The following is a 16,253-nucleotide window of genomic DNA, read 5'->3' as shown; positions in this document are numbered from 1 at the left end:
TACTAAGTGCTCCTACAGGAATGATTAATGAAGGTCAATGACATTTCAAGGCAGCAATATCGTTCACTACATCGTATGTGCAATGGTTATAGACCTGTAGGACAAGCACCCACAATGTTCTAGTGCAGTAAAACGAGTGACCTTGATTAATCACCCAGGCAAAGTAGACGTCAATGATCTCAGTCATCTTCACCAATGGCTATCTGCAGTGTTATGACATCAGAATAAGACAATGACAAGTCTGCCGCTGTCCCAGGTATGGATATTCTGATTCCGCCAGAAACGGGAGCCATTACATTTCATATTGGACAATAAAGAGTCTATCACTGTCCCAGTTATGGATATTCTGATTCCGCCAGAAACGGGAGCCATTACATTTCATATTGGACAATAAAGAGCCCATCACTGTCCCAGTAATGGATATTCTGATTCCGCCAGAAACGGGAGCCATTACATTTCATATTGGACAATAAAGAGCCTATCACTGTCCCAGTTATGGATATTCTGATTCCGCCAGAAACAGGAGCCATTACATTTCATATTGAACAATAAAGAGCCTATCACTGTCCCAGTTATGGATATTATGATTCCGCCAGAAACAGGAGCCATTACATTTCATATTGGACAATAAAGAGCCTATCACTGTCCCAGTTATGGATATTATGATTCCGCCAGAAACAGGAGCCATTACATTTCATATTGGACAATAAAGAGCCTATCACTGTCCCAGTTATGGATATTCTGATCCGCCAGAAACGGGAGCCATTACATTTCATATTGGACAATAAAGAGCCTATCACTGTCCCAGTTATGGATATTCTGATTCCGCCAGAAATCGGGAGCCATTACATTTTACATCACAATTGAAAGTTGGGAAGAATCACTGGTATATACGTTATTCAGCACATAGACACTGAGAAGCTGTTATATCACATATGGTCCAAAACTAGAGTTAATGACATGAAAGCAGAAATGGATCACCCTACATTAGACATGGTGTAAACACCGGCAGCATCGTGCCACGTTACGGCTTTATTTATGCCGACAGTTTTCGAATTTCACATAACCTGTATACTAGGAACCCTGTATTAGAGCTAAGGTATGCAGTTGTCAGTTTAGTCGCAAGTCTATATTTAGAACAGTGTTTCCCAACCAGGGTGCCTTCAGCTGTTGCAAAACTACAACTCCCAGCATGCCCGGACAGCCTTTGGCTGTCCGGGCATGCTGGGAGTTGTAGTTTAGCAACAGCCGGAGGCGCCCTGGTTGGGAAACAGTGAGTTAGAAGAACAGAGAATATACTAACTGGGGGCTGCTGTACTGTAATTCTTCTCTCAGCCAATAAAGATTGCAGCATTAAGGGCCTATTTATTGTTGCAGTGGTGATGTGTGTGACAAGCCAAAACAATATGGAAAAATACGAAGGAAAAAATTAATATGTCACTGCAGACTGAGGGAACAGAAGACATCATGTTATTATGCCTTTATGCCAAAAGAACTAGTAAAACATTCTTTAAACAGCCAAACAAACAAAAAATTACCTAAAATGCCTATAGAATATTACTAAGGTTTACTGATGCCGGGATTTCAAACAACTGCTGTGATACCTCTGCCAATAAACCTTAGGCGAGCACTTGATGTTCCTCTAGCTCTTCATCACACTACAGCACCTGCGGCAGCATCCTCATGCCAGATAATGGTACTGCTTGGAGTTTTCTTTGTCCCTTTCCATGTAGTCTCTATCAATTAATGATTCAATCCTCTTCTTCAGGTCTCCAGGCTGGAAACATAAAGCTTTATTTTATAACTGAGCAATATAAATGTAAAGGATGGCTACGTGGCTTTTTAAACTCTTATTTTGTTTTTCTTTTGGGGGGGGGGGGGGGGGCACAGGAACAAAAAAATAGCAAATCCAACATCCTTTATTTTTTTTACAGCATTTACAGTGTAGAACAAGTAATGTGATAACATTAATATAGGTTGAAGACATTTGGGATTTTTTATTTATTTTTATTTTTTTACACTCTGGCCTATTAAAGAAGACTTTCTTAACCCCTTAAGGACCAAGCGTTTTCAGTTTTTGCACTTTCGTTTTTTTCCTCCTTACATTTAAAAAATCATAACCCTTTCAATTTTGCACCTAAAAATCCATATTATAGCTTTTTTTTTGGCGCGACCAATTCTACTTTGCAATGGCATCAGTCATTTTACCCAAAAATCTACAGCAAAACGGAAAAAAAAAATCATTGCGCGACAAAATTGAAGAAAAAACGCCATTTTGTAAATTTTTGGGACTTCCGTTTCTACGCAGTGCATTTTTCTGCAAAAATGACATTCTCTTTTCTCTGTAGGTCCATACGATTAAAATGGTACCCTACTTATATAGGTTTGATTTTGTCGGACTTCTGGAAAAAATCATAACTACATGCAGGAAAATGTATACGTTTAAATTTGTCATCTTCTGACCCCTATAACTTTTATTTCATCGCGTACGGGGTGGTATGATTTGCTCTGAAGTTCTTATCGGTACCATTTTTGTTTTGATCGCTTTTTATTGCTTTTTTATGGTATAAAAAGGGACCAAAAATATGCTATTTTAGACTTTGGAATTTTTTGTGCATACGCCATCGACCGTGCGATTTAATTAACTATATATTTTTATAGATCGGACAATTACTTACGTGGCGATACCACATTTATTTTTATTTACACAGTTTATTTATTTATTTTTTTTAAATGGGAAAAAGGGGATGATTCAATTTTTATTAGGGAAGGGGTTAAATCACATTTATTAACTTTTTTTAATGCAGTGTTATAGCCCCCTCTAGGAGCTGTAACATTGCATACACTGATTGCAGGCACTGTTCAATGCATTGCCATAGGAATGCACTGATCAGTGTTTTCTGGATTTCAGGCATGGAGCAATTAAACACCGACCGCCAGGAAGAAGGTAAGATACCTCTTGCTATCCTCTCAGCTGTTCGGGACCGGAACAGCTTCGCTGAATTAGCCGGTATGGATTTCTCCCATTTTAGACGTCACAATCAACTTTGATTGTCGATGTCTGGTATTAGCCGGGGGTTACGATGCGCGCTCAGCCTCTGAGCGCGCTTCATAGATCGGGAGCCGGCCATGAACATAAATATACGGCCGTGGTCGTTAAGGGGTTAAAATACTCAATTCATTGTTCATAGAATCACACTTGCAAAATAAAAATAGTACTCACTACTTTTTATCTTCCGTCTATCAGGCCACACTTTTACCAATACATTTTCAATAAAATAAAATATATTTCTATAAAAACCACACACAAAAAGCTTTCTGTACCTTTACAGGGAATTTCAGCTGATTATATAGTTCCGAGACCAAAAGGTTGTGCGTAAGGGTTTTTCTCATTTTCATAATGCGTACAATTGCTGCGTCAATCTGGTACTGCCTGTCTTGGAAAACTCTTTCTGTCGTCGTAACCTGTTCTTCCACCTGAAAAGACATCATGGGCATTAAACTGTGCCATGAACTTCAATGTAACAGAGTTTGCGGTATGTGTTACTATGTTATGTCACACCAGATTTTATCCCTGCTACATGAAACTTTTAGCCCCTTCAGGACCCGGACAATTTTGGCCTTAAGGACCAAGGCTCATTTTTCAAATCTGACCTGTCCCACTTTATGTTGTAATAACTTCGGCGCACATAAAAAAAATCAAAGTGATTCTGAGATAGTTTTTTTGTGACATATACTTAATGTTAGTGGTAAATTATGGTCCATACATTCTGAATGTGTGTGTGAAAAACTCAAAAATTCTGTGAAAAATTGAAAATTTAGCTTTTTTCTGAATTACATATTATCTACTTGTAAAAAAAAAATGTTTATTAAATTAGTTATTAATTTGCATTTACAATATGTCTACTTTATATTGGCATAACTTGTTAAATGTCCTTTTACTTTATTAGGACATTATGGGGCTTAGAAGCTTGGTAGCAATTTTATGGACCAGTTCAGTTCTAAAGTATATTTGAGGGGCCTGTATGTTAGATACTCCCATAAATCAGCCCATTATAAAAACTGCACCCCTCAAAGTAATCAAAATGACATTTGGGAAGTTTATTAACTCTTTAGGTGTTTCACGTAAATAAAAGCAAAGTGGAATTCAAAAATAAAATTTTTCTTGCATTATTTAGTGACATTTTTTTCTGTAACAGCGGGTGCTGATCTAGAAACACCGCTCATTATTTATTCCCCTAATTCTGATGTATCTAGGAATGTCCCATATGTGGCCCTAGAGCCTTCCATGACTCACACACACAGGCCTCAGACATGAAGGAGCACCGTGTGAATTTTGGGTCTTCCTATTTTTTTTAGTTAGTGTCATCCTATTCGGAGACTAGTAACATTTAAATTTTTTCACCAATGGAGCTTTGTGAGGGCTTGTTTTTTTTGCAGGACAAGTTGCAGATTTCAATGGTACTATTTTGGAATATATGTGATATTTTGATCACTTTTTATAAAATTTTAAGTTAGGCAGGATTAACAAAAAGCAGTAATTTTGTCAAGATTACTCCTTTTTTCTTTTGGTGTTCAGTGTGTGGTATAAATGACGTGATAATTTGATACTGCAGGTCGGTACGATTATGGCGATACCTCATTAATTTACTTTATGGTTTATCATATTTATATTATAAAAACTTTTGTTGATAAGAAAATTATTTTTGTATGCCGCCATTTTTAACATTTTTATACTGAAAATGTTATGTGAGGGCACAATATTTTCAGGATGAGTTGGTGTTTTTAGTGGTAACATTTTGATCACTTTGTATTTTAGTTTTACAGATGCCGCATTAACATAAAGCAGTAAATTTGCAGAGTTTTTTTTTTTTTTTTTTACAGCGTACATCGTATGGGTTACATAATGTGAATGTTTTATTGCTTGGGTTATTACGGACAGGGCGATACCAAATGTGTGTATATATTTTTTGGGGGATTAATAATAGGGGAAAAGGGGGATTGTGTTTATTTATATTTATTGTTTACTTAACATTAACTAATTTTTTTCTATTTATTTATTTTTATTTATTTATTTTACAAAAACACTAGGGGACTTGACATTTATAACAAATTGCAGTGCAGATCTGTACTGAAGTGTATTATGCCTGACAGTGTAACACTGACAGCTGTCAGCATTTCCAATGACACACATAGCAGTTAAGACTCTGCCTCGGGCAGAGCCTGATCAGCTTCTGTAACCAGCGGCCATTTGGAGGTCTCAGGTTGCCATGGCTACCAATGAGATCCCGCGATCGTATCGCGGGGTCTCATTGGAGAACAGAGGGAGCTCCCTCCATCACCGGTGATCGGTGCTGCGGTCACACTGACTGCAGCACTGAAGGGGTTACAGTGTCACTCCCCCAGCGTCCGGAACTCAATGTTCCGAACGCTGGGTGTGGGCTTCCATGTTCAGTCCCACTCCCTCAATGCAACGGAGGGGGCGTGATGGCTGTCGTGCCCCCTTCCATAGACTTTCATTGAGGGAGGCGGGCGTGACGTCACAAGGGGGTGGGCGTGAACACGGAAGCCCGCACCAAGCGTTCGGAACATTGAGTTCCGGACGCTGGGGAGCAGAGTATTTAACTGTCAGGATCAAAGTGCAGCTCCGCTTCTGACAGTTGCAGTGGTTGCCCAGTGATATCGCACACCTGCAGTGCTGTGATCATGAATAGACATGATTGTATGTCCATTTGTGGGAAGTCATGGAAAAAATGGACATACAATTACGTCCATTTGCGGGCAGGGGTTAAGGACACAGCTGATTTTGCCCTTTAGGTCAGAGGCCCATATGTCAAATTAAATCAAATTAAAATTTTCATGACACATTATATTTTATGTTAATGGTAAATTTTGGTCAATACATTCCGCACACATTTGTGGAAAAATACAATAATTTATTAAAATTTTTAAAAATAAATAAAACAATTTGTATTTTTTGGAATTAATATTTTTGTGCTTTAGCTTTAAAATAAATATATTAAATTAGTATTAATTAGAATAGTAAAAACTAGTAAAAATAACATGGTATCCGTGGATCAGTACTATTACAGGGATACCCAACCTATGTTTTATATTTTTTGTTTTTACCACTTTTTCCATACTCAAATAAGAGAAAATTGTAACTTTACTTTTTGCCCCAGCAGAGTTGTAAGATATCTTGTTTTTTGCAGGACAAGCTGTAGATTTTATTGGTAAAAAAATTGTGGTACTTTCCACCTTAGTGTGGGGAGATTTATCGAAACCTGTGAAGGTGAAGAGTGGTGCAGTTGCCCATAGAAACCAATCAGATCACTTCTTTCGTTTTTTAAACGGCTTCTGAAAAATGAAAGAAGCAATGTGATTGGTTGCTGTGGGCATCTGCGCCTCTCTCTCTCTCTCTCTCTCTCTCTCTCTCTCTCTACACCGATGTTAATAAATCTCCCCCAATCACTTGTATTTCACTTTTTTGAAAGCAAGGTGAGCAAAATCATCAATTTTTTCCCCTGTGGCGTTCATGGTGAGGGTTAAAACACTGTCAGTTACATGCTGACAGCTTTTGAGACCCAGACAGAGACTGAGTCTCACAGACTTCCATAGCTGGAGGCCATGATTTGGCCATGGCAACCATCGCAGCCCCGTTACTACATCGTAGGATTGCCAAAGGGCTACAGGGGGAGTCCCCACTGGCTGTGGATCTATCATTCAAAAAAGTTAACATCCCTCCATGAAAGGTATATCCATTATAAAGGGTGGGTCATTTATATGGATACACCTTAATACAATGGGAATGGTTGGTGATATTAACTTCCTGTTTGTGGCAGGATGAGTGGTGACCATGGCGGCCATTTTGAATCCAACTTTTGTTTTTTCAATAGGAAGAGGGTCATGTGACACATCAAACTTATTGGGAATTTCACAAGAAAAACAATGATGTGCTTGGTTTTAACATTTATTCTTTCATGAGTTATTTACAAGTTTCTGACCACTTATAAAATGTGTTCAATGTGCTGCCCATTGTGTTGGATTGTCAACCTTCTTCCTACATTGATAGCAACACAGCAGGAGAAATGCTAGCACAGGCTTCCAGTATCCGTAGTTTCAGGTGCTGCACATCTCGTATCTTCACAGCATAAACAATTGCCTTCAGTTGACCCCAAAGAAAAAAGTCTAAGGGGGTCAGATCGGGAGACCTTGGGGGCATTCAACTGGCCCACGACTTTCCAGGAAACTGTTCATTTAGGAATGCTCATACATTGGATAGATCCCTCCAAGACTGTTGGAACACAAAAATTGATGGTATGGTGTGGTATATGGGGTACAAAGATAGTGGGGCCATTCTTCGTCAATGGAAACCTCAAGGCCACTGGATATGCGAAATTGCTACATGATGATGTGTTTCCCTCTTTATGCACTGAAGCTGGCACATTCCCTAAGTTTTTCCAGCAAGATGGTGCACCACCACATTATGGGTGTCCGGTCCGAGCATTGCTAAATGAACAGTTTCCTGGAAAGTGGATTGGTCGTCGTGGGCCAGTTGAATGTCCCCCAAGGTCTCCCGATCTGACCCCCTTAGACTTTTATCTTTGGGGTCATCTGAAGGCAATTGTCTATGCTGTAAAGATACGAGATGTGCAGCACCTGAAACTACGGATACTGGAAGCCTGTGCTAGCATTTCTCCTGCAGTGTTGCCATCAGTGTGTGAAGAGTGGGAGAAGAGGGTTGCATTGACAATCCAACACAATGGGCAGCACATTGAACACATTTTATAGGTGGTCAGAAACTAGTAAATAACTCATGTAAGAATAAAGTTACGTTAAAACCAAGAACATCATTGTTTTTCTTGTGAAATTCCCAATATGTTTGATGTGTCACATGACCCTCTCCCTATTGAAAAAACAAAAGTTGGATTCAAAATGGCCGCCATGGTCAACACCCATCTTAAAAAGTTTCCCCCCTCACATATACTAATGTGCCACAAACAGGAAGTTAATATCACCAACCATTCCCATTTTATTAAGGTGTATCCATATAAATGGCCCACCCTGTAGAGTGGGAATATTATCTACATTTTAAGGTGGAAACCTTTCCATTTGCATTCTCTCACATGTATTGTAAGTGTAAGTTTCATGAACATAAAAATAGGGTACTAAAAAATATAATTTAAAAAACAAAACAAAAACTAAAGAGTCCTACCGTTTCCTTCATCTGAATTTGGTTGATCTTAATTCGGTATAATTTGTGTTTAAAATCCCCATTGAAGATAAACTTGTCTCCATCTTCAACATCCTTACTCTTTGGGGTTTTGTTTAGCACTCTTGCTTTACCACATGCCAGTGACTGTAAAGTCCGTCTTAGCTCACTATCCTCTGTTACAGGAAACATATGCACCAAAACAGAATAGAAACTATTAAGACATTTTTCTTCTTTTTATCTACACCTTATCTGTGTCAGCAATAGATCACAAGATGTTGAATTCTACACATATGCGTTAAAGGTAAATAAAGCAGACTACCTTAAAAGGAAACCGGTCAGCCTGTCCACCCACACTAAACCCATTCCATAGAAGGGTCACTTACTTAAATTGGCCAGTAGGTCCTGAGATACTTGCTTCTGAATTTCCTTTGCTGCATCCAGGGAATTGCGCCCTGGAGGCAGGGCCCCACCAGCTGGCTGCCTCTGCCTCCTTCTGTCAGGTCCTAATACCCTTCCTGCAATTTGAATATTCATATTCTTCAACTCCACGTTCCAGTGACATGGAGTCACAAGTCACGTGAGCGCAGCACTCTGTCGGCAGAGAGCATGCGACGGAAGATTTCACCCTGCTCTCACGTCCTGATGACGTGAGAGTTCTGCATAACGCAAGAGCTTCACCTTCCAGTGAAGCCTCGCGACTTCTGGGTGTAGCGAGGAAACGGCGCATGCGCAGTGATACTGAGCAGAGCGCTCATGTAATGCAGAGCTCTCACATCATCAGAATGTGAGAGCAGGGAGAAATCTTCCGGCGGATGCGCTATGCCGACAGAACGCTGCGCTCACGTGACTTCACGTCACTAGGACGTGGAGTTGAAGAAAATTAATATTCAAATTGCGGGGGCAGTATAAGGACCTGGCAGAGGGAGGCCGAGGCGGCCATCCGGTGGGGCCCCGCCTCCAGCGCGCAATTCCCTGGATGCAGGAACAGAATTTCAGAAGCAAGTATCTCATGTCCTATTGGTTTAATTTAAGTAAGTGACCCCTCCATGGAATCCTGTTCACCCACACTATATATGTGTATGGGTTTAGTGTGGGTGAACAGGCTGACAGTTTTCCTTTAAATGTTAGGTGCCCAGTTAAAGTGTATCTGTCACTTAAAAAAACCTTTTGAAAAGTCCTACCGACATGTCAAAAGTTTTTATTGTGGTGATCTGAGTGTTCAGACTTCCACCGATCAGGAGAATGAGTCGGGAGAAGACTTGGTGGCCCTCACCCTACTCTGTCACATGATCAGGATATGATCCATAGACTTCCATAGAGTGCGTCTCAATCATGTGACAGAGTAGGGAGAGGGCACGCCGAGCGCAGACTCAGACCCCCACTGATGAAAACTTATTACACTAGGATATGTAAAAAGTTCCAAGTAATAGTGCCTACTTAAGGGAATAACTTTATATGTAATATTACAACATTTCTGCTAAGCTGCTACATTTCTAGTTACTCTGCAGAAAAGAAAGAGCAGCATTTTAAAATGAAGTTTATTTATTCACTCATGTTTCAAAGATTTTTGTCTTTAAAATAGCACTATGGAGGACCTGAAACTTTGCCTTTGAAACAAGGGTGAATAAATCCCCTACTTGATACCCCAGAGTGCCACGGCTTCCTTTCTGCATTTGAAACTGTGACGTTTTGGTGTTAGTGCTGGGCGGTATGACCAAAAATGTGTATCGCGGTATTTTTGTAAGTTATGGCGGTCACACGGTATTTAACTGTATCCCCCCCCAAATCATATGTGACACGCGAGCGCTCCTTCTCTACCCCCCAATCATATGTGACCCGCAAGTGCTCCTTCTCTACCCCCCCCCCCCCACCCCAATCATATGTGACCCGCGAGCGCTCCTTCTCCCCCTCCCCCAATGAATTATCAGCCACTTTAACTCACCTTCTTCCTATGTTCCCCCATTGCTCCAGTACCGGCCTCACTGTCCTTCGCTGCAATCCTCTTGCTGCTTTCTGGGGATGGGAACGTCACAGAGCCGTCAGCGTATCACAGCTGCAGCGATGTCCCGCCTCGGCCGGTGATAGGCTGAATGCACTGTCATGTAAGAAGCCGGCCGGCTCCTTACATGACAGTGCGCTCAGCCTATCACCGGCCGATGTGGGACATCGCTGTGGCCGGTGATAGGCTGACAGGTCTGTGACGTTCCCATCCCCAGGAAGAGCGTGAGGCCATTACCGGAGCAATGGGGGAACGTAGGTGAAGGTGAGTTAAAGTTTGTTTTTTTAATATTTGCAGCCCGGGCACAGGGTCACATATGATTAGTTCCCCGATATGGGACAGCATGCTGTGGCTGATAATTCATTCATTTGAGAGGGGGGGGGGGGGGGGGGGGGGGGAGAAATTCATATTGTGCAGAAAAAAAAATTCCGGTATTCGGAATGAACCGGTATACCGCCCAGCACTATTTGGGTTCTAAACAATTGAATTCTATTGAAGCCTAGAGCATTGAACAGTGTCTCCACAAATAATCAGAAGGCGCAATGAAGGCTGGAATGAGGGTCTGTCCTCTGAGAAGTCTTGCTTTTGTCTCAGACGGAATGATAGCCAGAGAATGGTCTAGAGACTACAGCTCGGTGTTACATTAATTTGGTTGTGGAACCAGTGGTACAGCCATTTCTCTTAAGTGTCCCGAATTTTTCAATGACAACACCAGGCCACATGTTGCTTGTGCTACTGTGGTCAGCGTGTGTGGCCTTGATGTGCTACCATGACCAGCAGCATCTTCAGACTTGTCGCACATTGAGTACATTTGGGAAGACATTGGTCGGCAGTTGCAAAGGGATCGGCCAGCAGCTGATCTTCATGTTTTGGTGTCCAAGTGTGGCAGAACCTTCCTCTGACAATCATTAATAAAGCAGTCATAGCAGGCCTAGGCATGTAAATGCATGTATTTCTGCACATGGCACTCATTCTTTTACTGAATAAATCAAGATGTTTTGAATATTTTATTTTATCATTTGCATATGCTTTTCGATGTTGCAATTTCAATATTGAGGAACGTATATACATTTGCACCATTAATTTTTTAACATTGATAAAGGAGTCTAAAAGTACATAAAAAGCCAGACTACACCATTTTTGCCTTTTTCCTCTTTGGTGTAAAAAATACCAGTAAATGTTGCAAACTTAGAGCAGTTTTAGATGCAACATTTAACCTATGCTATTTCTGCCAAAATCAGGTTGTGCTGGGACACTACAGTGGCCAGTGATTGGCTGAGCAGGTAGTTCCCGATATGACGACTCATCACAGGAACTTGTGGTGATGAGCGGAGATTGGGACTTCTGGGAACTTCAGCTGTGGGGGACTGTGGTAGGTGATGAGAACTTATCCCTGGACAACCCCTTTAAATAATAGGTACTATGATTTAAACAAACTTTGCATAAATCAACAGTACAACAGAATATAGAAAACTTTGTAATATATCTTTATATATAATAAAATGCTTCTTTCTCCTGTTATCATGTTTCCTCCCTCTCCCCCATCTCCTGGGAGACTGTATTACACTTTGAAAATCAGCTTAGCTGTGTCCTATGTCTGCAAGACAAGCAATACAAGTGTAGGTCCAGGAGAAGGGAGCTCCCTCGATCAGTTCTAGTAAAACTGCAAATGAAAGAGGAAGCCTGCAAAGCCGATATCTGCTTAAAAATACCATATGCAAGTTATATGATGGCAAGAAATAATGCTGCTTCTTGTGTATACACACAGGGCAGCTTATCCTGAAAAGTCCCCTGAAATTACGCTTCAAATGAACTATAAATGTGTGTCAATGGGTGCATCTTAAAAAGACTTTTACGGCCTGTGATATAGGTACAGTAATAGCTGTTAAAGTTGGCACCCCTGAAATTTTTCAAGAGAAAGAAGTATTTCTCCCAGAAAAGGATTGCAGTAACACATGTTTTGACAAAAAGAAACAAAGAATCCTTGGCACTGCTGCAGCCTCTTACTCAATGTCCCACTATTGTCTTGTGGTATATCGTGATCCTGATGTAGGTGCCTAGCATATGGGTGGTGCTGAACGTGGAATATACGGGAGAGCTGACAGGTGCTGTAGTGTGGTGGGTAGGGCTACGGACCGTATTCGCGTATTCGAGGGGCCTGAGGAAGCGCATATTTGCGCGAATATGGTCCGTCGCCCTACCCCCCCCCCCCCCCCCCCCCCCACGCTACAGCACCTGTCCGCTCTCCCGTATCGCTCCGGTGATCCGATGTACATCTGAAATAAAGAATGAAGTTTTAAGCCGCAACTACAGGGTTAGTGCTCTGTTCTTCTTTACGTAACACATGTTTTGCTGTACACGTTGATTCCCTTTGTTTGTATTGGAACTAAACCAAAAAAGGGAGGAGGAAAAGCAAATTGGACATAATGTCACCCCAAACTCCAAAAATGGCCTGGACAAAATTATTGGCACCCTTAATATTTGGTTGCACACCCTTTGGAAAAAATTACGGAAATCAGTCGCTTCCTATAACCATAAATAAGCTTCTTACACCTCTCAGCCGGAATGTTGGGCCACTCTTCCTTTGCAAACTGCTCCAGGTCGCTCATATTGGAGGGACGCCTTTTCCCAACAGCAATTTTAGGATCTCTCCACTTCAGAACTCTCAAGCGCTTTGTTGCCATCCATTTCTGGGTGTTTTTTGACATATGTTTTGGGGTCATTGTCCTGCTGGAAGACCCAAGATCTCGGACACAAACCCAGCTTTCTGACACTGGGCTGTACAGTGTGACCCAAAATCCATTGGTAATCCTCAGATTTCATGATGCCTTGCACACATTCAAGGCACCCAGTACCAGAGGCAGCAAAACAACCCCAAAACATCATTGAATCTCCACTATATTTCACTGTAGGTACTGTGTTCTTTTCTTTGTAGGCCTCATTCTGTTTTCGGTAAACAGTAGAATCATGTGCTTTACCAAAAAGCTCTATCTTGGTCTCATCTGTCCACAAGACGTTTTCCCAGAAGGATTTTGGCTTACTCAAGTTCATTTTGGCAAAATGTAGTCTTGCGTTTTTATGTCTCTGTGTCAGCAGTAGAGTCCTCCTGGGTCTCCTGCCATAGCGTTTCATTTCATATAAATGTCGATGGATAGTTTGTGCTGACACTGATGCTCCCTGAGCCTGCAGGACAGCTTGAATATCTTTGGAACTTGTTTGGGGCTGCTTATCCACCATCCGGACTATCCTGCGTTTACACCTTTCATCAATTTTTCTCTTTTGTCTATGCACAGGGAGATTAGCTACAGTGCCATGGGTTGCAAACTTCTTGATAATGTTGCGCAATGTGGACAAAGGCAAATCTAGATCTCTGGAGATGGATTTGTAACCTTGAGATTGTTGATATTTTTCCACAATTTTGGTTCTCAAGTCCTCAGACAGTTCTCTTCTCTTTCTGTTGTCCATGCTTAGTGTGGCACACACAGACACACAATGCAAAGACTAAGTGAACTTCTCTCATTTTTATCTGCTTTCTGGTGGGATTTTTATATTGCCCACACCTGTTACTTGCCCCAGGTGAGTTTAAAAGGACCATCACATGCTTGAAACAATCCTATTTTTTTCACAATTTTGAAAGGGTGCCAATAATTTTGTCCAGCCGATTTTTGGAGTTTGGTGTGACATTATGTCCAATTTGCTTTTTTTCCTGCCATTTTTTGGTTTAGTTCCAATATACACAAAGGGAATAAACATGTGTATAGCAAAATGTGTTACTTCAATCCTTTTCTGGGAGAAATACCAAATTTTCTTGAAAAATTTCAGGGGTGCCAACATTTACCACCATGACTGTATTCTTGAAATAAAAGATTATAAAGGTTCTCTCACCTATTCCTGTAGCCAGTTTAATTTCTTCAAAGCTGAATTCATCTCCCTCATTGAACATTAGTAGCACCAGTGTTTGAAACAAAGATACCTGAAGTTCTTTCTTTTCCTAGAGATCACACACAAAAAAACACAAGGTCAACCATAAAAAGTAATGAAATTCCTAATGAAAATCCAGAAGAGGGGTTTTTATCATAATCAAATGCTATACATCTATCCTTTAAAGGGGTACTCCGGTGGAAATATATATATATTTTTTAAATCAACTGGTACCAGAAAGTTAAAGAGGTACTCCACCCCCTAGAAATCTTAGCCAAAGGTTAGGGGATAAGATGTCTGATCGCTGGGGGGGCCCGTGATCTCTCCTGAAGCAGAGATGTTAGAGATGAGCGAAGTTACAGTGATTCGATTCATCACGAACTTCTCGGCTCGGCAGTTGCTGACTTTAGCCTGCATAAATTAGTTCAGCTTCCAAGTGCTCTGTGGGTTGGAAAAGGTGGATACAGTCCTAGGAGAGAGTCTCCAGCCCACCGGAAAACCTGAAAGCTGAACTAATGTATGCAGGCTAAAGTCAGCAACTGCCGAGCTGAGAAGTTCGTGATGAATCGAATCACTGTAACTTCGCTCATCTCTACACCCTGTTTCATCTGCTGCACAGAGCAAACTTAACTCTGTGCCTGATGACGGGCGATACAGGGGCTGGAGTATTAAGTCACGTCCCACCCCCTCAATACAAGTCTATGGGAGTGGGCGTGACAGTTGCCACGCCCCCTCCATAGACTTGCATTGAGGGGGCAGGCCATGACATCACGAGGGGACGTGACATCATGATACTCCAGCCTCTGTATTGCCCGTCATCAGGCACGGAGCGAAGTTTGCTCCATGCAGCAGATGACACAGTGTTGGAGGAGAGACCGCTGAGGTTCCCAGTGGCAGGACTCCCATGATCAGACATCTTATCCCTCTATCCTTTGGATAGAGGATAAGATGTCTAGGGGCGGAGTACCCCTTTAAACAGATTTGTAAATTACTTAATCCTTCCAGTACCTATCAGCTGCTGTATGCTCCAGAGGAAGTTATTTTCTTTTTGAATTTTTCTTTCTGTCTGACCATAGTGCTCTCTGCTGCCGCCTCTGTCCATGTCGGGAACTGTCCAGAGTAGGAGCAAATCCCCATAGCAAACCTCTTCTGCTCTGGACAGTTCCTGACATGGACAGAGGTGTCAGCAGAGAGCTCTGTGGTAAGACAGAAAAGAACTTCCTCTGTAGTATATAGCAGCTGATAAGTTCTGGAAGGATGGTAGGATTAAGATTTTTAAATAGAAGTCATTTACAAATCTGTTTAACTTTCTGGCACCAGTTGATAAAAAAAAAAAAAATAATAATTCTACTGGAGTAACCCTTTAAAGGGTTACTCCGCTACCCAGCGTCCGGAATATTGAGTTCCAAACGCTGTGTGCGGGCTTCCGTGTTTACACCCGCCCCCTCGTGATGTCACGTCCCGCCCCCTCAATGCAAGTCTATGGGAGGGGGGAGGGGTGACTGCGGTCGTGCCTCCTTCCTATAGACTTTCATTAAGGGGGCTGGCCGTGACGTCACGAGGGGGCAGGCGTGAACAAGGAAGCCCGCACACAGCGTTCGGAACTCAATGTTCCGGATGCTAGGGAGCAGAGTAACCTTTTAAATATAAATCATGTCCCACACTGCTGGATCTGCCAGCATGTTTTTAATGGCAGATACATAGTGATGTAACTACAACGTCTTTCTCCATGGTGACATCAAATCCCATAATGATGAAGGATGATGCGGTGGGATGATGTTCTAACAATACGGACACATTACAGCAACCTAATAAAAGCATGTTATCAATAAAGGCAAGTGGCAGAGAACATAATAAAATTCCCTGAGTAAGTATATTACTATCATATCTAGACATTTTAGATGTGGACAAAATTTTCCTCAATAGATGTCTGGTCTCAATTAAGCTAAGTTTCCACTTGTTTTTTTTTTGCACGTTTTTCCCAAAAAAATGCCAAAACGGCCCCCATGGGGTTTTTCATTGAAAAAACGCTGTGGCCAGAAGTTAGCTGTAAATCAATGAGAAATCGCAAAATTCTTTTTCCACATTTTTCAGTTTGTTTTCTTCACTCTTTTAGGC

The 16,253-nt window shown here is 41.5% G+C and overlaps 1 protein-coding gene across 4 annotated transcripts in view; it reads right to left on the bottom strand.

Moving 5' to 3' along the window:
• Positions 1–261: 261 nt before the first annotated feature.
• CUL4A (cullin 4A) overlaps positions 262–16,253 on the bottom strand; it is a 96,924-nt gene continuing 80,932 nt past the window's right edge. For all 4 annotated transcript variants that reach the window (XM_056555810.1, XM_056555807.1, XM_056555808.1 and 1 more), the window contains 4 exons: positions 14,100–14,205; positions 8,216–8,388; positions 3,325–3,477; positions 262–1,777 (listed from right to left, as the gene is read on the bottom strand). In XM_056555810.1, the coding sequence (XP_056411785.1) occupies positions 1,682–1,777; positions 3,325–3,477; positions 8,216–8,388; positions 14,100–14,205 (528 nt within the window). In that variant the 3' untranslated portion in view covers positions 262–1,681. The remainder of the gene's footprint in view (positions 1,778–3,324; positions 3,478–8,215; positions 8,389–14,099; positions 14,206–16,253) is intronic.

The sequence above is a fragment of the Hyla sarda genome, chromosome 2 (assembly GCF_029499605.1).
Source record: "Hyla sarda isolate aHylSar1 chromosome 2, aHylSar1.hap1, whole genome shotgun sequence".
NCBI lineage: Eukaryota > Metazoa > Chordata > Amphibia > Anura > Hylidae > Hyla > Hyla sarda.
Note: the sequence above shows the minus strand (reverse complement) of the source record. Positions and strands in the feature narration are given on the sequence as shown.